Source organism: Orcinus orca, chromosome 7, assembly GCF_937001465.1.
Source record: "Orcinus orca chromosome 7, mOrcOrc1.1, whole genome shotgun sequence".
Lineage (NCBI taxonomy): Eukaryota > Metazoa > Chordata > Mammalia > Artiodactyla > Delphinidae > Orcinus > Orcinus orca.
Window position 1 is genome coordinate 59,689,588 of NC_064565.1, and position 27,607 is coordinate 59,717,194.

Here is a 27,607-nt window from a genome sequence, read left to right on the forward strand (position 1 = left end):
TTTTTAAGAAACTGCCAAGCTGTTTTCCAAAGTGGTTGCACCATTTTATATTCCCACCAGCAGTGTATGAAAATTCCAGTTCCTCTACATCTTCACCAACAGTATTGGTACAGTATTTTGAATTTTAGCTGTTCTAATAAATGTTTGGTAGTATTTCATTGTGACTTTAATTTGCACTTCCCTAATGACTACTGATGTTTGAGCATCTTTTCATATGCTTGTTATCACTGTATCTTCTTAGGTGAAGTGTCTGTTCAATATTTTGCCCATTTTTATTGGGTTGTTTATCGAATTTTGAGAGCTTTTTATATATTCTGATTTTATTCTTTTATCAGTCATAAAAATAAGCAAAATATTGATATATGCAACAACATGCATAAACCTAAAAATAATGATCCTTAGTAAAAGAGGCCAGAAAAAAAAAGAGTATATATTGTGATTCCCTTTACATAAAATATTGGAAAATGCAAACTAATCCATAGTGCATGCTATGTTCTTTCTCCCCTCCTTCCTTCTTTCCTCTCTGGTTTGTTGGCAGACAAATTCTCTTGACACCAAACCTTACTCAGGTTTATCTTTCTCTGCAAGCTTAGTTTGAAGGCTGGGTACTATGTATCCTCTGCACTTTTCTGTAATCTGAGGGTTTCAGAGGTGGGGGAGAAGGGGGAACTCCACTGGGTAGTTGGCAGCCTTTATTTTATGAGGGTCTGGGTCTGCTTTTTTTTTTTTTTTTTTTTGAGATTTATTAAGTCCTATCTATGCTAGGTTTCACTTATCTAGTTAGGATGTGTCCTATTCCTAAGGGGGTTTCCCTTGGGCTTTGGATAGTTTCAATTCAGCATGGAACTCTGGAAAATGGTGAGCCCCATGATTTTCCCTGCTCTACTAAGACCTCAAATTTTTCTGTGATAGGTAAGAACATTTATTTTCAAGGGCTCTTTCTCAACATTTGCCAGGGCTGCCTAATGAGTATTAGTAATGATTTGTCAGCTGACCTTTCCCTAGTACTGCTTCTGAGGGATAAAGATAGGGTTAGGAGCCACTCTGAGCCACACATGAATCTATAGTTTCTTTCCTTGGTCACTAATTGTCTATGTATGAACAGTATGAACTCTTGTAGTTGCTGTTGGCATAGTTTTTGCTTGCTTTTACTACTTCTTATTCATTTTGTTGGAGGAGGAATACTTTGTTTTTCAGATTCACTCCATCTTCTTTACCTGGAGGACTCAAGCTTATTAGTGAAACAGACTAGAGCTCCTTTAGAGCAGTGATCATCTGCTGTTCCTCTCTTGAGTACTGCTCTGAACCTAGCCCAGTGATGGGTACATGTCAATATAACAAAAATGCTAAGGAAAAAAGATATCATTTCATGTTCTATAATGGTTAACTCTACGTGTCCTGACAACAGAGCCTGATTAATTCTCCTAAAATACTTCTTTTGTCACACCATTTACCCAGTTTCAAAATGTGAAACCTCTCTTCCAAGTGGGCTGGTCTATTTGCTTGCTTTTGTACACGAAATACACCTCGTGTACAATGCAGATCTTTGCTCATGTCTAGAACAAAAGGGTTTTCACTATTTAAATCCTCCTCATCCTTCAGAGCCCAGGTTAAATCCTACCTGCCCTATGAAATCTTATTGACTTTCTTACATCCCCATCTCAAAAATCTCTTCCTATTCTGAAGACTATTCCTATGGTCTTCACTGTCTGACCCTGCATAGTCCTCTATACTGTTTATTTATTCATTGGTATATATCTCAACTCTCCATCTTATAATAACAACAAGAATGATGCCTTTTAGGGAGCTTACTACTACTAAGTGTTTTACATATTTATTTCCTTTAATACTCACAACACCTCATGAAAAAAACTTGCTCAAATTCCTCAAATTCTAACCCTGGAAAGGGGTAGAGTCAGGGCTTAAATTCAGATTTTTTGGGTTCTGAAGCCCATGTTTAGCTATGATATTTTTTAAATTTATTTTTTATTTATTTAATTTTATTTTTTATAGCTATGATATTAACTCTCAGTCTAGCTGTAAATTTCAAGTAGACATGAACTGGATCTCCTATTTCTCTACATTGATTCACTTATTCAAACAAACTTATTGGGTGCCTATAATATAGAGAATATAGCAATGAAACAGATATAAGCTAAGTTCGTCTCTGAAGAGTCATACAATCTAATAATGAAGATAAAACAGACACATAAGTAACTAAAGTACATGTTAGGAAATGGTAATAATAATAATACAGCTAATTCTTATGTGTTGCTTATTTATCATGTATATACAATTTATATTATAATATATATATACTAATTCAATCCTTACAAGAACTCTATGAGGTTACTATTACTATTATTATCCCATTTTAGAGATGAGGAAACTGAGGCACAGAGAGATTAAGTAACTTCCTAAAGTTAGACATGTAGACTGCTCCTTTTAACATCTAGATTGCCTCTCATGACAAATTATTGTATAAAGAAAATTCAGACTATATAGTAAGAAAGAATTCTTGATACCTGAACTCTATTGGGATGCTGGAAACAGTCAGTTATTTAAATGGGTTATGTAATAGAAAGTCATGTTACAGGATATAGGTCTTGCCTTGGATCTACAGAGAATCACTTAGCTCAGTGTTTTTAAACTAAAGGTCATGACACTTTTAGTGAGTCATGAAATCAATTTAGTTAGTCCATCTACATTTAAAAAGAGAAAAAAACAAAAATGGAGCAGAAAAGAACAAATGGAAACTATGAGTGCATGTCTTACATGGTAAAACTGCATAGGAAACTTCTGTTCCTGTTTCATATATGTGCATGTGTTATACGTACAGGTACTGTTCCATGATGTAAACTGTTCTCCTTACTGTGGGTCATGCCAAAAAGCTTGAAAGCTGCTGGCCTAGCTGATTTAGTTATATGATAATACAAGTGCTTACTGCTTCCTTATAAATTTCGGGGGTCCCCTGAAAAGTTCCTATACACTTAAACCAGGAGCAGCGTGGAATAAGGAATGATTCTTCCAAGTAGCCGTGTAATTTGCTCAATACAGACAGATGTCTGGGCCATGTCTCACAAGCACTCTGAATATAGTTTCATGTCAGTGCCCCCCAAATTGATAAATGTAGTAAGTATAACTAAAAGACTACAAGTGGAATACAAAATGATTTAGTCACTGTGGAAAAGTTTGGTGGGTCTGCAAAAAGTTAAATGTAGAATTACCACATGACCCCACAGTTCCATTCCTAGGTGACTCAAACAAGTACATGTACACACATGTTCACAGCAGCTCTGTTCACAAGAGCCAAAAGGTGGAAATAGCTTAAATGTCCATCAGTGAATGAGTGGATAAACCAACTGTAGTATATACATACAATGGAATACTATTCTGTCATAAAAATGAATCAAGTACCGATACATGCTACAATATGGATGGATCTCCAAGACTTTATGCTAAGGGAAAGAAGCCAGACACAGAAGATCACATATTGTATAATCTCATTTATACAAAATATGCAGAAGAGGTAATTCTCTAGAGACGAACACAGATTGGTGGTTGCCAGGGGCTGGGAACTGTAGCATGAGTGTAAGAGGCCTAATGGATAAGGGATTTTACTTTAGAGTTATGGAAATGTTTTGGAACGATGCTGGTTGCACAAAATCGTGAATGTAATTAATGCCACTGAACTGTTCACCTAAAATGGTTAATTTTATGTTATGTGAAATTCACTTAACTAAACTATTAAGAATGAAGAGCCTATAGGCAGATGTAAATACTAGTAATATCCAGAATCTGGAGGGCAAATATTACTCAGGATATAGAAACTGAAGAAAAATGGTATTTTTATTTTTTCTCAAAAAATTTTCAACAAGAGGTTCATGTATAGAGTAAATAGTTCTTATTAACTAAACTAGAGGCTAAAGGGAAAAATGAACTGTACACAATTCTGATCAACATCTCTGAGAGAAAACTGACATGTACTTGTTAAGAGACTTCTTAAAAATCAAAATTCAGCATGAGGAGACATTATTCTTAAATATAAAGGAGGAAATAAGGAAGGAAGTGAGAACTTTTAGACAGAACTTTGGACTTGAAGTAAGGAGAAAGTAAACCAGTCTTCTGGTTTTCAGTTTAATTTACTTATCTTCTCTTCAAGCAAAAAAATGGGGGGAACTGGGGTGGGGGACATGGGAAGGTGATGTGAAGCAACTGCTTTCCTCTTCCCTTGGAGAAAATTATTATTTTTTTATTATTACAGTATGTATCTGCTTTGGAGAGAGTTCACTAGAGGTATCCTGCACAGGCAGGGTAACTTCTTTGGGGGTATGCTATGGAGAAGGATGGCTGTAGAGATCAAATCAAGGTTTTTCAAACTCTGGTCAGCTGAACCCTAAAGGTCCTCTAGGCTGCTAGAGGGAGGGAGGGGTGGGAGAGGAAAAGGGAAGTGGAGCTGTCAATGCCCCAAGCCTCTATGACCACTTCACTTCACTCAGAGTAGGTTTGTTTTTACCTTTTAAACATTGGGATTCTATGTTAAGTCTTCACTTGGAAAAAAAATTCTACTAAAGTTTGAAACCATTGGACTGCATCAAGGATTCCTAAACCTGGTAGCTCAACAGAATTACTAAAAGAACTTTTTCAAATTACAAATTCCTGGGCCATACCCCAAGGGATTCTTGTGCAGCAGCCCTAAGCTAGCCCACAGTGTTTGAGAGGCACTGAACCAGATGACCCTTGCTTCCCTGAGAGCCTATGACAAAACAGAACTTAAATGGGCAGGCAGGAATCTTGGGCAAAAAAGCTAGTGATAGCAAATGGAAAAAGAAATGTAGACAACTAAATCACTAGAGTCTACTGACAAAAAACAAAACAAAAAACCTGGCAAATGAGGAGCTTGCCTAGGACCAGAAGTTCCTCTGGAGGTTTAACTGTTTGACAATTATCTCACAGCCTATTATAACTGTCCAAATTGGTGATGATCGTCAAAATGGTTTAACTTAGTAACTGTCCAAGAAAGTATAATGTCGGCCACACATGTAATTTAAAATTTTCTCGTAGCCATGATAAAAAAGTGAAAAGGAAATTAATTTTAATAAAATACTGTAATTCAACATATCCAAAATAATATCATTTTAACATTTACTGAATAATTAAGTACAAAAATTATTAATGATATACTTTACCTTTTACTTGTATTAAATCTTTAAAATGTTATAGCACATCTGAATTCAGACTAACCAGGTTTCAAGTGCTCAAAAACCATATGTGGGTAGGGGCCACCACATTGTATAGTGCAGGACTAATTAATAACGTCAATCTATTTACTTTTAAAATTGATATTCTGTTGCAATATAAACATAGAAAGTCCATGAATTACTTTTCCAGCCCTAGAGGTCCTGCTCCCAAGGCTAGTCAGACAACAATCTTGTCTGCAGATATTATACCCAACCTCACATCTTCAGCCCTGACTGCTCTCTCTTCCTAGCAGTGGAGTCTATGTTCTGGACATTTTTCTCAGGATGTCCCTCTCTGAAAACCTATTCAAAATATCTAAAATTAAATGCACCATCTTTATTCCAAAATAAAAAATCAATTTACCTCTTATTTTGTCAAATACCTATATCTGTTATGAGCACTCATATACAAGTCTTTATGTGGACATATATTTTCATTTATTCTGGTAAATACCTAGGAGTGGGTGGAATTGCTGTGTCATATGGTAAGTGTATATTTAACTTTATAAGAAACCACCTGTTTGACATAGAGAACAAACCAGTGGTTACCAGGGGGAGAGAGAAGAGGGAGGGGCAATATAGGGGTAGGGAATTAAGAGGTACAAACTATTATGTATAAAATAAGCTACAAGGATGAGAATATAGCCAATATTTTGTAACTATAAATGGAGTATAACCTTTAAAAATTGTGAATCACTATACTTTATACCTGTAACTTATATAATATTGTACATCAACTATACTTCAATTTAAAAAAAGAAGATAAAAACAAAACAAACAAACAAAAAAAAAGGGCTTCCCTGGTGGCACAGTGGTTGAGAGTCCGCCTGCCAATGCAGGGGACACGGGTTCGTGCCCCGGTCTGGGAAGATCCCACATGCCGCGGAGCAGCTGGGCCCGTGAGCCATGGCTGCTGGGCCTGCACGTCCGGAGCCTGTGCTCCGCAACGGGAGAGGCCACAACAGTGAGAGGCCCGCGTAATGCAAAAAAAAAAAAAAACGAAAAACAAACAAACAAAACAAGAAGATAAACCACCTGTTTTTCTTCTATTATATTTTAAAAAAAATCAATTTACCTCTTGATTTTCCTATTTCTATTAGTCATCTAGGATCAAACCTTCAGAGTCAAATGTTTCCTTTTCCTTTATTCTACAAAAGCACCAAGTTCTATTTTTTCTTCCCTTACAATCTCTCTCTCATTTTCCCTTTTCTGCTTCTAATTCTACCTGCTGATCTATCCTTATACTGTTATACAAATACTTATATTTAATATACCATGTATAATGAATGCCATTTCTCTTTAGTGGCTCTGTAATACCTTTCACTTCAGGTGTGAATTTAAGACCACACACAATCTTGCTCCTACCGCACACCTGGTCTGTTACCATTCCAACCTTATCATTTACCAATCTCCTAGAAGAGCCTTTATTTTCGGCAAACTATCCTGTTCTCCTGAATATGCCTTATACTTCCTCATCTAGGTGGATATGACTGTCTACCCACCTAGAATGCCCTTACTCCAGCTTTACCTATCTATTATTCCACAAATATTTATGTGTTAGGCACCATACTGGGTACTGGAGAAAGAATAAATATCTCAGTTTCCCCACTTAAACCTTCCTTTATATGCCAATTATAACTCAATAAAGCTGAAAAAAAAATCTTCCTGACTATGCCAAAATAGAAGTGATCCTGCATTGTTGTTCTTTTTTTTTTTTTGCTGTACGCGGGCCTCTCCTGTTGCGAAGCACAGGCTCCGGACGCGCAGGCCCAGCGGCCATGGCTCTCGGGCTCAGCCGCTCCGCAGCATGTGGGATCCTCCCAGACCGGGGCACGAACCCGTGTCCCCTGCATTGGCAGGCAGACTCTCAACCACTGCGCCTGACCAGGGAAGCCCTTGAGTTGTTCTTATACAGACCTATGCCTTATAAGAACACTCTGGGCCCTTACAATTTGCTGCCTTGTATTCCTAATTATCAGTTTTTCCTATAAATACCCATCTATCTTCACAAATAAAGGGTGGATTTCCTAAAAGCATGAATTAAGGTCAAACCAATGTGTTCTCCCTGGTGCTCAGTAAGCAGCAGGTACTGAGTTCACATTTGCTGATTGATAAGTACTTGTAAAAGAGGCAAATGGAGGGCTCTACCTAGAAAAGAAGCCCCCTCAGTGATATGCTGCCAAATCAGGATCAGAGGTGAGCAGGGAGGGCCTGCAAGAACCCAAAGCTGAGGAAAGCACTTGGGAAACTTCACTTTTCTAATTCTCTTTGCAAAGAAATTCAGAATTGGCAACATTTAAGTTGGGATCAGTTACCCTTGTTTTTAACTTCAACAACATAAGTGCTCAATTTAAAAAATCCTTTTCTGGCACTAAATGAAAATAGCACTGGTGATGCTTAATGTACATACATTATATCACACCTAAAAAGATAACTTACCGGGCTTCCCTGGTGGCGCAGTGGTTGAGAGTCCGCCTGCCGATGCAGGGGACACGGGTTCGTGCCCCGGTCCGGGAAGATCCCACATGCCACGGAGCGGCTGGGCCCGTGAGTCATGGCCGCTGAGCCTGCGCTCCGCAACGGGAGAGGCCACAACAGTAAGAGGCCCGTGTACCACAAAAAAAAAAAAAAAGATAACTTACCACATGTTGTGTTCAAACACTTTGGCTGGATCAGTTAAAATCCTTGATCCCAGAGGGGCCACTGGGTGATAACTACTTCGGTATCTGTGAGGCACCATTCTTATCCTTAGACGAGAAAAATAATTTCTCCAAATCACATTCATCCTCATCAGTACCTGGAAAGTTACAAACAGTTAATTAGTCAATATGGATTAAACGACATATTATTTATCTAAGAGCCAAAAACTGGCCTAAAAGGTTTACAAGCTGAGAAAGGACATGAAAACTAAAAAATTTGAAATGTAAGATGGGCATGGTAGCTTCTTTCCTGAAGTATTTTTCAGGCCAAGAGAAGGAAAAAGAATATCTGGAGTGTCCAACATTGCCTGGCATTCTTTATAAGTCACAGCCTTGACCAACTTGGCTTTCTTTGGTATTTGCTTATATAATTTTTAGCACATGGCTAAAGCATGTAAGCCCAGAATCTGGATTTTGTATACTAAAAAGTTTTTTTAAGTGATTTTATTATTTTGTTTTGGGAATTCTACACAAATGTATTTCTAGGGAATATTTGATGACCACTAGACCAAAAACCCAAGTATAGGAGCAGAATAAGAAAACAAATTTTAAAAATCTCATTCCCTGGGCTGGGCTGAATAATATGAATCTTGGTAAAATAACTATATTAAGATATGATCCCAACAGTTCTTAATTCTAACAACCCTGTATACATACATTTTAAAGAATAATCAGTAATGCATTTGCAAAACAGATTTCCCTGTACAAAACGCATGCTTAAATCCCAGCTCAAGAGGAGAATCATCATTTGATTAGCCAAATCTATCTCCATTTCTGGAGAATAACTTAAACATTTAAAGAGTATGTTATTTTAATTATGTACTGGCATATATGTCGGCTTAAAATCTTCATGGAAAAGTATAAAAAATAAGCTCTAAAGAGCTTATGTTTTCCAATAAGAATCCATTGTAATACCGCTTGGCATTTCACCCCCATTCAGTTGTTAATCGCAACATTCAGCCTAACGCTGTAAGCTGTCAGGTAGAAACGGATGATGAAAGGTGTGTATATATAATATGCACTAGAGACTATCCCAGGTGCTATCAGGCATAAAAATGACATGTATTGTACACCCTTTACCACCTTACTGAAAGTCAATGGGTTTTAAGACTATGAATTCCAAAACAAAGAATTCCAAAACAAACTGCAGAATGTCAAAAACATCTCATTGTGCTTTTAAACATAAAATTCAAGATTTTCCTTTTGGGAAAAAAAGGCTTAGTTATACACACCAAAAAGACTGCAATGATTCCATTCAAATGTGACTAACAGTGATGAGAAATGAAACATTCAATAGCTAGTGCAGATCTCCTGTTTCTTATTTGTTTTTCCTTCTCCACTAAATGCAAGCTCTTTGGTGGAGGCAAATGAAATCAAATGCTCTGCCTACCACTACCTTTCCTCTGATGTGCCTTTGTTCTTTTCTCCTGTCACTGTTCCACATAAGACTAACAAAACCCTACTAGCACAATTATTTTTAGAGCTCTCTTTCTGCACTGAACATTATTCATAAAATCTTCCGTATGCTGAAGAGTAGAAATGGATTACACCTAGAAAAAGAGGCAATTCATGCTCAAAAGTATGAAATGATGTAAATGTTTTCCACCCAGGAAAGCCAAATCAAAATGAAATTTCAATGCTTCAAATAATCACGTGATACTTATCTATATCTATCTATATATAGAAGAGGAAGAGAAGGGAAAAAAAGATGTTTCTCTCACTATAAATGCCCAAGAACATCTACAGACAGCTGGAGACAAAAAGGCATAACCAGATTGGATATTAGGCAATTCAGGAAAATGTCAGAGAAGTGTGTGCCTTGCAGACCGCTAGCCCATAGAAAAACACGGTATAGCCAGGGCCTAAACATGTGGCAATTTGTCCAGCTTAGGCAGCTTTTTCTAATTAACCACACAAACATCTTTATTTCATTTATGTGTTGTCTACAACAGCCTTGAAATGCTCTTTATCTTTTATATTATCTAAATATATAGTAAACTGTATAATAAACATAATATAGATACATAACACAATTACTTAACATAAATGCTTTCTCAAATAAATTGCAAACTTCTAAGGGCAGCACCAAGCTGCTTGTGAATTAATTGTTTGACTGACTACACAAAAATGGTACTTGTCTGACATAAATTTAATTGGAAGGAAGTTACTTCATATTTCCCAAGGTGGCTCCTTAGATCCCTGCAGTGTGGAAGAAGGAAGTGACCGAAGAGTTGACACTATACAGGCAGCTATCCAGTTATAGTCACTGCAACGATTAATAAATATGTGCTTTATGTTATGACTATCATGTTAGCTTAATGTTTACTAGGTCATGTTTCCATTTTGTGATGAGAAAAAAAGAGAAGGGCAGGGTCAGCTCCCAAAAGAATTCTGGTAGAGAAAATTGGTTTCTGCCACCAGAGAGTCCCACTCTCTTTAGGTACCCTCTATTAACTCTCTTTTGGCATACCCTAATTTGTTTGTTTGTTTGTTTTTTTGGAGTGCAAAGTTTATTTATTTAAAACATCTTTATTGGAGTATAACTGCTTTACAATGGTGTGTTGGTTTCTGCTTTATAACCAAGTGAATCAGCTATACATATACATATATCCCCATATCTCCTCCCTCTTGCATCTCCCTCCCACCCTCTCTATACCACCCCTCTAGGTGGTCACAAAGCATCGAGCTGATCTCCCTGTGCTATGTGACTGCTTCCCACTAGCTATCTGTTTTACATTTGGTAGTGTATATATGTCCATGCCACTCTCTCACTTCATCCCAGCTTACCCTTCACCCTCCCCGTGTCAAGTCCATTCTCTACATCTGCGTCTTTATTCCTGTCCTGCCGCTAGGTTCATCAGAACCTTTTTTTTTTAGATTCCATATATACGTGTTAGCATACGGTATTTGTTTTTCTCTTTCTGACTTACTGCACTCTGTGTGACAGACTCTAGGTCCATCCACCTCACTACAAATAACTCAATTTCGTTTCTTCTTATGGTTGAGTAATATTCCATTGTATATATGTGCCACATCTTCTTTATCCATTCATCTGTCGATGGACACTTACGTTGCTTCCATGTCCTGGCTATTGTAAACAGAGCTGCAATGAACATTGTGGTACCTGACTCTTTTTGAATTATGGTTTTCTCAGGGTATATGCTCAGTAGTGGGATTGCTGGGTCGTATGGTAATTCTATTTTTAGTTTTTTAAGGAACCTCCATACTGTTCTCCATAGTGGCTGTATCAGTTTACATTCCCACCAACAGTGCAAGAGGGTTCCCTTTCCTCCACACCCTCTCCAGCATTTATTGTTTCTAGATTTTTTGGCGATGGCCATTCTGACCGGTGTGAGGTGATACCTCACTGTAGTTTTGATTTGCATTTCTCTAATGATTAGTGATGTTGAGCATCCTTTCATGTGTTTGTTGGCAATCTGTATATCTTCTTTGGAGAAATGTCTATTTAGGTCTTTGGCATACCCTAATTTGAATACAAGTTTAATTAAGATATTATTTGCATAATGAAATTGTACGGATTAGTACTTTTATTTGAAATAATACAAAGAAGCATAGCTAAAAATATTCTATTCACCCAAAAGAAGGCAGGAAAGGAAGGAGGAGAAACCAAAGATCACATGGAACCATTAGAAAACAAATACCAAGATGACATATTTAAATCCAACCATATCAGTAATTACATTAAGCGTAAATGGATTCCAGTTAAAAGACACAGGTTGCTAATTTGTATGAAAAAGCAATACTCAACCATATACAGGTCTCCCCCACTATCCAAAAGTGGAGGATTCCTGTGAAACCTTTTGTAAGCCAAAATGGCGTAAAGCAAAAAAGCAATTACCTTAGGACACATCTTGTTAACAAAATAAATTAAGATAAAGCACAGATGCTCAAAGCTATGGCGGCTTAATGCTGGGATGCTGAGTGTAGTTCCCAGGGAAGGAGCTTGGAGGTGCCGCTCTTGATGCTCAGGGTTTGCACCGCCTCTATAACAGCTCACTGCAAAACAAACACTGAAAGCTATTTTCGGTTTTCACCTTTTTTCGTAGAAGTGAAAATCCTCTTCAGATTTCTTTCATTTAGACCAATGTAGGTCTTTCATCAAAGTGAAGGAGGTAAAGCAAACTTTCAAAAAGCAGGGCATACTTGTATTGTCTATAAGAGAAGCACTTTAAAGATACAAATAGATTACAATTAAAAAAGAGATGGGACCTGGTAGCCCTACAAGCATTTGGTGTTAAACATAAACTCTGCGCAATGATGACTGGGATGGTAAAAGAGCAGGACAAATATTTGAGCAGGAGAGCAGTCCTTTCTTGATTCCTTCTGGTGAGCAGGGGTTGCTGCTGACATTTCTTCTTATCTGAGGTGGTGGGATCTAGGTCTTTCCAGATCTTTCCAGTTCACCTCCAGTGTTTTAATTGCTCTGGAGATACAACGGAGCAATAAACTTGGGAAGCTGCCCTTTACACCTGCTGGCATTTGAGGGTATAGGAGTGAGTTAAAGGGTCAGGAATCAGAAATTACACTTATTTAATGAAGCAACTTAGTAGCTCCACTTTTTTGTCTTTCATAATTCACATATTCAGTTGTGAAATCTGACATACATACAGACAAGTGCATAAAACACAGATGTTTAATAAACAGTCGTAAAAGAAGCAGCCCTTCAGCGTACTTGTGCTCAGCAGCCCCTGCTCCCACCTCAGACAAAAGCCCCCGCCCTGCCTGGTGCTCATTTCCTTCCTTGTGTGTCCCCAGTTTTGCCATCTACTGATGCATTCCTAAACAACACTGTTTAATTTTGCCTATTTTTGAACCTTATATAAATGGCGATCCTACTTTATATCTTCTGGGTCTTCTTGGGCTCTGTAGTACATTGAAAAAAAAGAAAACAAAAAGAGATACCATGCAAACACTGTATGAAAAAAACTAATGGAGGTATAATAATAGACAAAATAGACTTTTAAAAAGACTATTACATTTAATAATGATGAGCCAATTCATCAAGACATAAAAATCCTAAATGTACATGTACCTAATACCAGAGCTTCAAAATACACGAAGCAAAAATAGAATCTTTTAAAAGGAAAAATTAACAAATTCATGGCAATACTTGGAGATTTTAATAGCCCTCTCTCAGTAATAAACAGAACAACACTCAGAAATGAACTATCAAAAAATCAATAAGGACACAGGAGTTTTGAACATTATCAACTTGACCTGAATGACATTTATAGAAAGAGCAATATACCTAATAACAGCAGAATACACATTTTTTCAACTGATCATGAACCATTTGCCAAGGCAGACCACATATGCTGAGCTATAAGACAAGTCTTAATAAATTCCAAAGTATTCAAATCATACAGAGTATGTTTTCTGACCACAATAGCAATATTAAATGTTAATATTTTTGATGAATTGACTCATTAATAAATGCCCCTCCTTATTTCTAGTAATAGTCATTTTTTGGAAGTAAATTTTATGTATATTTTACCACAATAAAAAAACAAACCAAAAAACCTTCCTACAAAGAAAACTGGAGGCCCTGATGACTTCACTAGTGACTATCAAATGTTTAAGGAGGAAATAACACCAATCTTACACAGACTCTTTCAGAAAATAGGGGAGAGAACACTTCTCAATTTGTTTTATGAGGCCAGCATAACGTGGAAAAGTAGTGCAACTGTATGAAATAAAGGTCTGAATATTGGCCACATTATTACAATGCAGTTTTCCCACAGACTTAGGGCTTCTCATTATAGTTCCTAGTTATCAGGTGTTTGTCAGGAATAAAACTTGCAGATATCCAAAAGAGGGAAGCCTGGTAAGAGTTTTCTAGGCATGTCTTGGTGTGCTTTAATTGCTAAGGCAGTTTGAGTTACAACAGTCCAGAGCAGAGAAATACGAAGGCAACAAGAATTTCCACAAATCCTTGTTAGGTGTTTGAGTTTTAATTTACTGTTGGAAGCACCTTAAAAGGTTTGTGGTCCTGATGCTTCACTTAACTTAGCTCAAACTGATTCTGCCATATCAAATTCTAGTCCATATAATCAAGTGGTATTTCTTTTATTTACTTTGCCTATAGGTTCTCACTTTCAGCTCACCATCCTACGGTGGTTCTTCCTCTCAAGTCCTATCAAGGTCAAAATGAAACAGAATGAAGAAGGAGCATGGCTTTAGGGCCATGGTCCTCTGATATCTCAACACCAAGACTCAGTCATGAATAGTCAGTTGGCTAAAGCAATCACTGAGGAACAGATCCAGAAAGGAACTGAAGCTCATATGGGTATCAGAGTGAGAGAATTTCATTATCAATAGCATTTATTATGCTATAACTACATTGGTATGCCATGAAGAGCTGACAGACTTCCTGCCAGCTCTCAGATGTAGGTAAGTGTGTGCCCATTTTAGAATACGAGGAAACAAACAAATGTATAAAATGACTTGGGTTCCACATATATATCGTATGACAAGCCAAGGAGAAGGTGGTTTTAACACAAGTTTTCTGAGCTTACCACTAACACCACATTATGCTTGTAGCAAAAGCAGTAGCCTTGGTGTAGAAGGATGACTTGTAGGGAAGAGATCTCTGCCCTACCTCCAAATTTTGGCTAAATGCTTTGCTTTCCACTAAAATGTGGCCCTTTTAACAATGACTCACAGCCCTTACCATACCATACCAACAAAACTATATCATATTCTTCTGAAACAGGTAAGATGTATATAGGATATTTCATGTTTTAAGTAACTGCAAATGTTATTTTTGTAGAGTAATTGTTTTAACAACTTCTTAAATAAAAGGGATAATTTTAGTAAAAGGAAATACTGCATGCCATACATTGCAATTTGAAAAAATCTTTGAGGAAGTAAATCACCAATCCCAATTTATTTTTCATATAAATATTAATATTTTAAAAAGTTAAGTATTTACCATGTTTGAGGCCCTGTTCTAAGCACTTTACATGTATTATCTTATTTAACCTCTATTTCCCTACCAAGGGGTCCTATTTTTATACCCATATTACACAGGAAAACCTCACAGAGAATGAAGTAAAGTAACATGCTTAAAGTTACCCAACCAATAACTAATGGGGCTTCAACTTGACCCAAAGCAGTTGAACGGAAGAGCCTATGCTCTACCTTTTTTAAAAAACATCTTTGTTATGCACATATATATACAATTTGCGCCCTACCTTTGTACACCACACATACAAGAAGGATCACAGTATTGACTCCCCAGTCTTTACTGGGGTTGCTAATTTGTTGTATTTGATTTAAGGAAGCCCAGAATTTCTTCCCTCCCTTCATCTTTCTCAATTCTGTTTTTTTCTCTTGGGCCTTAATCAAACAGCAAGCAATGCCACTGGGAGACACCAGTCCCCAGATGTAGGGCAGCACAGTCATTCTCTTTTTCAGTACTCAAATCTCAAGGTACAGGCAAAGTGCTCTTGCATAACCTAAATAACATAACATTTTAACACCCTGTTCTTTTCACTGGTCTTTTACTTTTACTCAGTTGAGGAGTAGAGGCAAAGAAGGAATTCTTTCCCTTACTATTTAAGCTTGAGCCTAAGATTGCTTCCTCACATCTCAATACTACTGGAAGGGCACCAAAGAACTAGAGCAAATAGTACTGTTGTTTGTGTGAATTTGTAATGATTATCCTTGGAGCACTTCGCTGGCTCTGAGCTGCCTCCCTAAGAATGATTCCCAGTTGTCTCAGCTCACTGAAATCTCAGAGAAAGAAACTGCCGTTAATCATACACTAAATGCCTGCCCTTTGCTTAAAAGTTAACTTCCCTTGGATGTTTCCTGGGTTCTGAGCATCCTTTAAATGAGTAAATTAGTGAGACATTCATGTTTTTACCTTTGTAACTGTTTAGCTTTCCTTCTCTGGCTGGGAAGCTGGTACAAAGGTTTCATTCAGAGGAACAAACAACATCTAGATAAAGCTGCACTAACATTACCTGAGAGGCTACCATTAATGAGAGCAAATTAAAGTGCTATTGTTGTACTGTTTTGAATAGTGAAAGCCTCAGGTAAGAAACACTTAAGTATCAACTACAGGCGTGAAAACTGAAGCTTCAATTAACTCTGTCAATTTCAGAGAAATCTGAGGGTGACCATCTGTGAGGCAAAGAGCTCAGGCAACTCATACATCTTGTTTTAATCTTTCTTTGGATGATTATAATTTCAGAGAATAAATAAGGTTATTAGCAAGAACAGAACAACAACAATAATTACAGTAAGTATTTGCAGAGCACTTTGATCACACTACGATGTCAGTCACTCTGCAGCTTCAAAATGGGAATCTCATGCTGTGTTTGCTCTCTAAGACCACCCTTAAAGGTGTCACCATGCACTCACACACACAAGAAGTTACTGGGACTCACACGTTATATGAAGGATTTCATGTAAACCCATCTCAAAGCTGCCTTAAACCTGAATATCTGAAGGGTATTCTAATTGCTCTGGAAGTTGTCTCCAAAAACATGCTGGACCAGAATGAAATCTGTTTTAACTCATTCACCTGCCATTTCACATTTGTGCGCACTACAGTAACTTCTGGAAGTAGTAATCAGATTTGGTGGACTGAGAAAAGGTATTAAGTTACATGCATGCTTTATGTGTTACCAGTCCTTACAAATTCTAGTAAAAAACTCTCATGAATGAAGTTAATGGAGTTCTACACTTAATGAGACTTCTGCTTCCTGATTCATTGCAAATGGCCTTAACCCTAGGTACTCTAGATGGCAGGAGATGCTTGCACCTGTATGCAGGATTTACCCAGTCATGTTTGGACTAATGTATCAATAAGGCTGTCCTGGCACAAAATGGAATATTATAAAGAATTCAAGTTATAAATGAATGCTATATATAAAAACCTTGGGGGGGCTTCCCTGGTGGCACAGTGGTTAAGAATCTGCCTGCCAATGCAGGGGACACAGGTTCGGGCCCTGGTCTGGGAAGATCCCACATGCCGCAGAGCAACTAAGCCCGTGCGCCACAACTACTGAGCCTACACTCTAGAGCCCGCGAGCCACAACTACTGACCCCGTGTGCCATAACTACTGAAGCCCGCGCACGCCTAGAGCCCATGCTCTGCAACAAGAGAAGCTACTGCAAAGAGAAGCCTGTGCACCTCAACGAAGAGTATCCCCCGCTCGCCACAACTAGAGAAAGCCCACGCGCAGCAACAAAGACCCAACACAGCCAAAAATAAATAAATTAAATAAATAAATTATAAAAAAATCTTAGGGGAAAAAAAAAAACTTGGGGACTTCCTTGGTGGCACAGTGGTTAAGAATACGCCTGCCTATGCAGGGGACACGGGTTCGATCCCTGTCCAGGAAGATCCCACACGCCACGGAGCAACTAAGCCCATGAGCCACAACTACTGAGCCTGTGCTCTAGAGCCCGCGTGCCACAGCTACTGAGCCCACATGCCATAGATACTTAAGCCTGCGTGTCTAGAGCCCGTGCTCTGCAACAAGAAAAGCCATTGCAATGAGAAGCCCGCACACTGCAATGAAGAGTAGCCCCTGCTCCCTGCAACTAGAGAAAGCCCGTGAGCAGCAACGAAGACCCAACACAGCCATAAATAAATAAATAAATAAATAAACAAATTTATTTAAAAAAAAAAAAAGGAATCCGCCTGCCAATGCAGGGGACACAGGTTTGAGCCCTGGTCTGGGAAGATCCCACAAGCCGTGGAGCAACTAAGCCCATGCACCACAACTACCAAGCCTGTGCTCTAGAGCCTGCGAGCCACAACTACTGAGCCCGCATGCCACAACTACTGAAGCCTGCGCACCTAGAGCCTGTGCTCCACAACGAGAGAAGCCACCACAATGAGAAGTCCATGCACTGCAATGAAGAGTAGCCCCCGCTCGCCGCAACTAGAGAAAGCCCGCACGCAGCAATGAAGACCCAATGCAGCCAAAAATAAAAATAATTTCAAAAATAAAACTCGAAACAGAACATTAATGAATAAAAGCATCCAAATGAATGTATTTCCATAATTTCAAAAGAATGTGGGATTTAGGTAGGCAGAAATTATAGAACTGTGTAAATTCTATTTTAAAGAACTACAATTAGTTATAACTTGCAAAAAATCAAGGCAAACTGCACCATGGTCTATCAGGTAAAAATTTGACTGTCACATCACAGGAGGTATGACACAGAAAAGGCACCAGAGAATGGAAAGTAAAATTCACAAGAATGATACAATTTCCACATGAAAACAGACAAGTCGAAAGTTTCCAGGGAGCAATACAGAATGCTAGGAATATAGAGTGGGTAGTCAGAGTATGTTAGATTCCTCATTAGGTACATTTGTGCTTTCTACCAATAACAGATGTTGCTCCCACTGAGATCAAGCCTTTTCTCCTCTTGTCTTAAAGAGTCTTCTTGGCCTGGTCTTCTGTCTACCCTCAAGCCTTTTATCCAACAGGAAACAGATTCCTGACCTCCTTGTGGCCTTGTGATTACTTGGAGCTTAATTCCAACATCTTGGCCTTACTGAAAAGATTAGCCTTCCTAAAAATACACCTTCCCATCTTCTCTTGCAGTTGGACGAGCCATGTGACCATGTTCTAGATGACAGAAGTCTGTTAACGGGCAAAAGTCTTTGCCTCCATACAGAAGGGAAAGGGGCTGGAGGATGGCTTGCTGACACCCTCACTCTGCCTTTTTCCTGAATAAAGGAAAGTGATGCTGTGTACAGGGGAGGGAAAGGGCCTGGTTCTTGACAGTATCATTGAACAGGTAAACCAATGATAGTTACCACTTTCCTCTGGATTTCCTGCTAGATGAGAAAAATAAATCCTTATATATTTTAGCCACTATTAGGTTTTCTGTAATTTTCACCCAAGAGGATTCTAACATAACATCCATTACTATTGAGTCCTAGGAATCCAGGGACAAATCTATTTGGTTCCTGCCCTCAAGAACCTTATCACCAGGGCTTCCCTGGTGACGCAGTGGTTAAGAATCCGCCTGCCAATGCAGGGGACACCCGTTCAAGCGCTGGTCCACGAAGATCCCACATGCTGTGGAGCAACTAAGCCTGTGAGCCACAACTACTGAGCCTGTGCTCTAGAGCCTGCGAGCCACAGCTACTGAAGCCCGCACACCTAGAGCCCATGCTCTGCAGTAAGAGAAGCCACCGCAACGAGAAGCCCGCGCACTGCAACGAAGAGTAGCCCCTGCTCACCGCAACTAGAGAAAGCCCACATGCAGCAACAAAGACCCAATGCAGCCAAAAAGAAATAAATTAAAAAAAAAAAAAAAAGAAAGAAACTTACCACCAAGTGAAGAAGAATGAGATGCAAACAGAGTCCTGATAAATGTGTGATAGAGGTGGGAATAAAGTGCTATTAAAGTACAGAGGCATTAGTGATTAAGTCTCTTGGTTGTGGCTAGGGAAAGCTTCCTGGTGAAGGCAACATCTGTGCTGGGTCTAGAAGAGTGAGTGGCAATATTCCAAGGAGATAAGGGTAAAAACCAGGGCACCCCAGACAGAGGGACTAGCACAAATAAAGACAAAGAAGTGTGAAAACATATGGTATATTCAGGGAAGCAAAAGTAATTTGAAGAAAGATGCTAAGTAACTTTGGAAATGAGTAGAGTCTGTAAGACTAAGGGCAGTAAGAATTGTAATAAGCACTGTGCTTTAGTTGATAAAGGGTTAACCATTCTGAAGTCACTATACAAATACACTGGAATTGAACAATTAAGAAGCAGATGGTGGGAATCAGGTTTCTCACCAGGAGTGGAAGGTTATGGATAAGTGAGGGGAAAAGGCTAGAATAATTCATATGGTAATGAATTAGAATTGGAGTCATCAGTATGAACTCATATTTAGCTTATAAATACAGATGTTACATACAGAACTAATTATAGATGTGTGTATATAGCATACACACATATATTTCCTTATTCCGTTAGTTGAGAGGCAAACATACCCCTGTAGCAACAAGCACACCAGGGACCATCTTGGTTTCTAATACTATTCTCTAATAAAAGGAATCAGAGCTCCTTGGAAAAATAGCTGATGCTAGGATTGGGGCAGGGAATATATAAAATGAGCCTGTAGCATGGTGCCAGAAAGTAAGGAACTGCTCAAACAAAAACAAAAAAACAACCCACAATGATAAGGATATGTCAAAGGGACACATAAGCCAACTGAAAGCACTCCCAATGGCCAAAGCTGAAATACTGATACTCTGAACCACAAAATAATTTTGGCTTATAACCCAAAATATAAAATAAATATCCATGTGTTCATATTGACAGAAATGGTTGATTGAATAAACAAATAAATAAATGGGTGAGAAGGGACAAATCTCTCATGCAGAAGACTTCCAAATAATTTATGTAGACACTCCACCCTCAAGGAGGTGGAACATAACTCCTCATTCCTTAAATGTGGGCTGCGCATAGTTACTTCCTTCTAAAGAGTACAGTATGGGTGGGATGTGGGGGAGTGACTCTGCAGTGGAGAAACTTGAGAAACACTACCTCAGTCAGGTGATCAAGGTTAACATCAACAATGATAAGTCAGGTTGATAGTATATATTCTTTATATGATATGATGAGAATGGCACTTTGCCTCTGTATTCTTCTTCCTCCCCCAAAACCCATAACTCCAGTCTAATCATGAGAAGAACATCAGACAAACCCCAACTGAGAAACATTCTTCAAAATACCTGACCAGTATTCCCCCAAACTGTCAAGGTCATCGAAAACAAGTTAAATCCGAGAAACTGTCAGAGCCAAGACTAGCCTAAAGAGACACGACAACTAAATGTAGTGTATCTTGGATGCGATCCTGTAACAGAAAAAGGATATTAGGTGAAAAAAAATTTTTTAATCTGAATAAACTATGGACTTTAGTTAACAATAATGTATCAATATTGGTTCATTAATTGTGACAAATATAGATACTAATGTAAGATGTTAATAATAGGTGAATCTGGTATGGAGTATATGGTAACTATCTATACTATTCTCACAATTTCTCTGTAAATCTAAAACTGTTCTAAAATTAAACGTTTATTTTTTAGAAGTAATTTTATATGCTTAGAGCCTACGATGTGAGGGACAGATGGAGGTTGGAGTGGAGAAGTGATTATAAGGCCGGAAAATTAGGCAGGGGCCAGATAATGAGGAATCTTTATGTATACCAAATTAAGCAGCTTGAATATTTTCTTATAGACACTGTCAACAACTGATAAGTTCTAAACAGGTAAACAACATGATCAGATTGTATTTTATAAAGATTGTTATGATGGTCTTACCCTGCCAATTACTGCGCCCTAAACGAGAGCAGTAAAAATCAAAGCTCTGGGACTGGGGCATCTACAGCTTCTTAAATCTTCACATATGATCCTGGTGCACATCAATGACTTAAAACCACTCCTATACAGAATTGATTAGATGAGGGCTACACTCAAGAATTTGTCACAGATCATGAGAGCCAAAGATAGTGGCATGGGCTTCCCTGGTGGCGCAGTGGTTGAGAGTCCGCCTGCCGATGCAGGGGACACGGGTTTGTGCCCCGGTCTGGGAAGATCCCACATGCCGCGGAGCGGCTGGGCCCGTGAGCCATGGCCACTGAGCCTGCGCGTCCGGAGCCTGTGCTCCGCAACGGGAGAGGCCACGACACTGAGAGGCCCGCGTACCGCAAAAAAAAAAAAAAAAAAAAAAAGGTGGATAATGGTGGGATGTGGGTAGGGAAGGGAAGAGAATAAGGTCACTTTGCACATGACAAATTTTAAGGATCCCACAATACATTCAAATGAATATCCCCAAAAGATAGTTGGAAATGAGTTCAGGTAATTAGTAGGCATTAGAGATACAGATTTCAGAGACAAGTCCCTGGTCTACAGGTTGGTGGGTGAAGTCATGATGAATTGATCAAGAAAAAAAGGAGATAGATAGAACTCAAGGGAATACAATACTTAGGAGTCAGGTAGAGGAAGAGGAACCAGTTTATGTGATCAAATACTAAAGAACATTAAAAAAGGAGAAGCTAAAAATAAATAATTGGTTTTGAAGGCACAGATCAATTATGACCTTTATCAAAGTGATTTGAATCCTGGCTGTGCTGGCAGAATGCAGACTTTAGGAATAAGTAGGTCACTGGGGTAGGGGAGGTAGTAAATGTAGAGGACTCTGATAGGCAGTAGCGAAGAAAAAACAGAACTTGGGCCTTATCTTAAGGGATTCCCTAGGTCAAAGAAGTATTTGTTTAGATGCAAAGAATCCTAAGTATCTTTGTAGGATGAGAGAAAACCCAGTGTCGGAAACAAAATAGACTGAAGATAGCGGAAAGAGATGGATTGTTGACAAACAAGTTTCCAGAAGTGGGAGGTAGGGAGGGGGAATAAGTACACAGAAAACATGTTATCCATGTAAGGCATCAAGAACAATCTCATCCTCTGACGAGTGAGAACAGGTGTGTTTGTAGTGGAAGGGAAGATTGTTAAGAGAACCCTTTCCCAATGCTCTCTTCTTTGTGAAGTAAGAGGCTGCAAGGTAAGGAACCTGAGAAAAGAAGGAACAGGAAAAAAAAAATGAGAAAGGAAACTAACAACATTTGAGTAAAGTAATGTGAACAACATAATTGGCCCACGTGAAGTTGCAACTCAAATTAGTGATCATTTATTAGCTGCCTCCTGAGTACTCACTCCCCACTTCCAATAGCTCATGGACCTGGGATCTATGAGTTTGCAGAGAAGCCACAGTGGACCTGGCTGAAGCCAGAGATGGACTGCATAACCTACACTGAGCCAATCAGTACATTCCAAATCTGTGGGCATCGTGACTGGTTCAGAGGTGAGCATCAGACTAAATCTGGCCAACAGAGTGCATCTCTTAGGTCTAGTGCTAGAGATTTGTGGACAAAGATGATTTCTCATACCTGTTACACGTGAAAGAGGAAGCATGAAGCCCTGGAGCTACTGAAAGCTGTATTAGTCAGCTCAGGCTGCCTTAACAAAATACCACAGCCTGGGTGGCTTAAACAGTAGAAATTTATTTTCTCACAGTTCTGGAAGCTAGAAGTCCAAGATCAAGGTGGCATCAGGGTTGTTTTCTGGTGAGGTCCTTCTTGCTACTTTCTTGCTGTGTCCTCACATGGCTTTCCATCTTGCATGCTTGTGGAAAGAGAGATCTTGGGTATCTCTTTCTCTTCTTATGAGGACACATTTCTATTGCATTAGGGCTCCATCCTTATCACCTCACTTAACTTTTATTTCCTCCACAAAGGCCTTATCCAAATATAGTCACATGGGGGGGGGTTTGGGGCTTCAACGTATGAATTTGGGGGAAGGGGACACAATTCAGTCCATGACAAAAGCTATCTTGAAGCTACCTGGCCTAAGGATGATGGCACGGTACACATTTAGGATGAAGCCAACTCTGAAGAAGGAAAATTGGGAAAATAAAAAGAAGTTAGGTCCCACTGTTAATTAGTTAGATTAAGTTTCATTTGAAGCCAGTCCCACACCTGGCTTTTTCAGTTACTGAGCCAATATATTCCCTTAATTGTTTAAGCCAGTCTGAGTTTTCTGTTATCTCCAACCAAAAGTAACCTAAATAATATAGCAGTTATGTGATTTCCTCTACCACCAGGCAGTCTGAGGGGAAAATATGTGGTTTTACCTAGATTAGGCCTGTCTAGGCTTGTAGTACAGAAAGTAATGGTGCTTTAGGATGTGGAATTGAGGGAGAATATAACAAATGACCATAAAAACCCAAAATGACTAGAAATTTAAAAATAAAGAGGAGAGAGGAGAAGGAGGGATTGGGGAAGGTTGATGGACTTGATGTGGTTGAAGTCTGGGTTTAACAGAAACAAGGGGAAGAAAAGACAGACAGAAGGTACTGGTTAGTAATTAGGCCTTCTGAGTTTAACCTATGTCACCTAGTAACAAAAACAGTAATGCTGTAACAAGGAGAAGGAAATCCTATTTGAATGAGAGATGCTTACAGTGTGGGAGAACCACAAGGCCATGAACATCTAGGAAAAAGAAACATTTTAGCATGGACAAAAAGCTGAAATATGGACCCCCAACTACCACCTCATTTTAATCTTCAGCAGGTCATTATAATAAATCTCCATCCTTTGCTCCTCAGGATCAATCCCCCACTGGACACATCTAAGATCCTACGACAACTTTTTTAATTGCATACTTATTATGATAACCTAAAACATAAAATCAGTAGGAGCAAATGTATAACTGCTACTTGATTTCAGTGCCTATATGTGCATTTATGATCTTGTTGCAACAAGTAGCACAGATATAAGATAGAAATGATGCATCTGAGTACACAGCACACTGTAAAAAGATTCTGCAGTATTTTTTTTTTTTTTTGGCGGTATGCGAGCCTCTCACTGCTGTGGCCTCTCCCGTTGCGGAGCACAGGCTCCGGACGTGCAGGCTCAGCGGCCATGGCTCACGGGCCCAGCTGCTCCGCGGCATGTGGGATCCTCCCGGACCGGGGCACGAACCCATGTCCCCTGCGTCGGCAGGCGGACTCTCAACCACTGCGCCACCTGGGAAGCCCAATTCTGCAGTATTTTGAGTTGAGAAAAGTGGTGAGGGAATTGAGAAGACACATAGCACACACAGTACAGATGGGATGAAGTCCAAAGAACCTGTGTGGTGGTAGTCAGTACCTTGTTTATAATGAGAGCTGCAATTTAGTTTTGGTAAAACATCAGCAGTCACGTTATAATGTTGTTAATTTGGATTTTATTGGCTTTGTGGTTGTATTTGTGCTTATTTTGATTTTATAGTTGAATAATAGCTCTATGTACAAGGAGCTTATAACCAGATTTGTGTTAATAATATAGTAAAATATCAACTCAGGGGTCTGACAATTCTTTTCCTTTAAATGAAGGTTTATATATTTTTCAACATTGAGAAATACAGTATTAGAAGATTCTGTTCCAGAGAATTCTTCTGCACTCTTCCTTAACAGCAGAAATACTCCAAGTAGGGCAGAATCACCTCAATTCTCCTTGGAAAACAATTTCAGGTGAAGAGGCAAAGGGTTTGAATTAAGTTGAATCCAGGATCTGCCACTTACTACCATATAACCTCTAACATGATACTTAACTTTGTTAACCTCAATTTCCTCAATAAAATGTGACTAATAAGATTATTGCAAAATATGGGAGGGTTATAGAAGGTGATCTATCTAGCATAATGTAGCATAGTGCTAGGTGCGTGATAAGTGCTCAATAAACTTTAGTTGATATTACTGTTGTTACCGTTAGTCTGGCTCTCCTTACAATTTCCCTAGGGTTTCATTAATACCACAGGATCAAGCTTCCTACTTGATGTGCTATGCTTATTATTCAGCCCTAAAGTAGTCCCAACTTCCCAAGAAAGTGAAAGACTAATTTACCAATGAAGTGGGGTGGTATAGTAGAAAGTGCTGAACTGAGAACAGAATAAGCCTCAAGTTTAAGTCATGGTACAGCCGATCCATTAATCATGATTTTTGGGAAAGTCACTTACTTTGCCTAAGGCTCATTTCTTAAATGGAGATAATTCCTAAGTCACAAAGTTTTTACAAAGAACATTGTAAACGACATAGTGTTTCACAAATGTAAAGTCAAACTATTATTCAGTGAATTCCAGAAACATTTCTAAAAGACACCCCTTAAAGCTTGAAAAGGAAAAAGAAAATCACAAATAATTAGGAACCCCATTCCCACTTCCCTCTATTGAGCAATCAAGTATTGAGGTGGTCCATTTGGCAAAAAGGCAAACTGTGAAAGTAGCAATCAAGCCTTTTACTTACCATAACAGTGTAAACAAGAGGCAAAAAGAGGCACCGGCTCCCCAGTGTTCCATTTTCCCCTGTGGAATGACACCAGGCAAGGATCCAGTGGATGCAACAAAGATGGGGGAAACTGTCTCACTGCCCCAGACCCCTGAAAAAGAGGCTAATGCCTTTTTGTGGGCGCACGGACCGGCGCAGAGTGGGGGGTTTAGGAGGAAGGGAAGAGCTAAGAGAGGAATGGTACTGAGCCAAAGTGGAGAAAGGGTCTCCGCAGAGGCCCCCAATAAGGAGTCCTCTGAATGCAGGCATCTGGTCTAGGAATTGTCAAATGAAAAAACTAGCAGTGGAACACTCTTCCCAGGGGATTTTGGGCAAGAGCAAGCTTTATAGTACATTAGAAGAGGCAATGTGGAAACAGCATGATTGCCTAGAAGGTCAGGGATTTCCTTATAAGGCTAGCACGTCCTGTTTTCTAGGGTAAGGTGAGCTAGCTAAAATGAGGTTGGAGGATTGCGATTGTAGTATGTTAGGTTTCCTTGACAGGTGTTTCCCATAAGGGCAGGCTGACTAAGGTTTAGAAATGTGACCTTGACTAGGCCACTGGCGTGACATCCATTTTGTGGGTCCCCACATATGCATTCACTTTATCAGAATGCAGATATACATAAAAGCATGGCCACACAGAGTGGGGAGAGGCAGGGCGGGGGTGTGGGTGGGGGAAGGCTTGACTGGAATCCCTACAGAAAACTGCAGTGCACTGGCTGTATACCAATTCTGGTGTGCGGATAGCAGCTTCTCCCGATGAGGCCTTGCAGGAAAAGTCTTAATTGCTAACTGCCAGGCCTGAAAGATCACACATATGATTCTGACCTAGAGTCAGACTCCTCACCCAAAGAAAAAAAAACTCAAGCACTCTTTACTTAACATATAATAAACTCATTCAGAAATTACATAAACTAAAATACCAATACATTTAAGAATGATTAAAACAAATAGCCCGTGAATAATAATGCCACAGCAAGTTGCTTGAGAATAATTGAAAATGTTAATTATAGTTTTAACTTCCAAGGACCACAATATGTAAAGAAACCATAGTAATCTTCAATCTATAAAAGGTCTTATTTCTAAGACCATTTGTAAGTCAGCTGTTAAGAGCTCAGAACCACATTTTCCACAGGAGCATTTTAATTGGTGATTAAGATACCAGCCTAGACTACACATGCTTTCAAAATCCATAATGTGGATGAAAAGAAATTTGTTTCTTTATTTTAGATGATCTTAGAAAACTGGCAAATTCCATTTTCCCAAACAGCTGAAACACTGCCAATCCATAATGCCTGGGGCAACTGGAATTTTATTTAATACAAAAAAAATCTGATTAAATGATTCTTTTAAAACAACAATAGCAAACACAAAAAACCTGTGGGCCATCTCGTTGCCACCTGATAACATAAGGTGTGCCTATAAAGGTATGTTGTTTAACTAAAAATTACAACTTTACATCAAAATAAATGTTGTCCTTTCAAATAAATCACCTTAAGAGATTACTATTTATTCCAATAACAGTAAAACATCTTTGAAAACATTATTTTCAGATAATGTCCTCATAGCAAGCTAATTGATTCTTTTTCATATGCTCAGTGGTGGCAATATTTTTGCTTTAGGATATATACCTTTTGTTGTTTTTAGACTAAGTTGTTCTTGTTGCCATAAATGTACATATTCTCAACATAACCAGCTTGGAAAGATCATATTCATTAAGATATAGCTTCTGGTATGTTCTGTTTCCTTAAACAGTCTCAAACAGTCATACCTCATAAATCAAGTGCACATAGTACACACTGT

At 38.9% G+C, this 27,607-nt stretch overlaps 1 protein-coding gene across 7 annotated transcripts in view; it reads right to left on the reverse strand.

Annotated features, from left to right (window-relative positions):
• The window catches only part of METTL8 (methyltransferase 8, methylcytidine), a 139,601-nt gene that overhangs the window by 96,214 nt on the left and 15,780 nt on the right, over nt 1-27,607 (reverse strand). For all 7 annotated transcript variants that reach the window (XR_007478401.1, XR_007478402.1, XM_049712277.1 and 4 more), the window contains exons 2-3: nt 11,799-11,956; nt 7,883-8,037 (exon numbers count right to left, since the gene is read on the reverse strand). Coding sequence is in view for 5 of the 7 variants with exons in the window: in XM_049712277.1 (XP_049568234.1) it covers nt 7,883-8,037; nt 11,799-11,810 (167 nt within the window). In the remaining 2 variants the exon portion in view is untranslated. The remainder of the gene's footprint in view (nt 1-7,882; nt 8,038-11,798; nt 11,957-27,607) is intronic.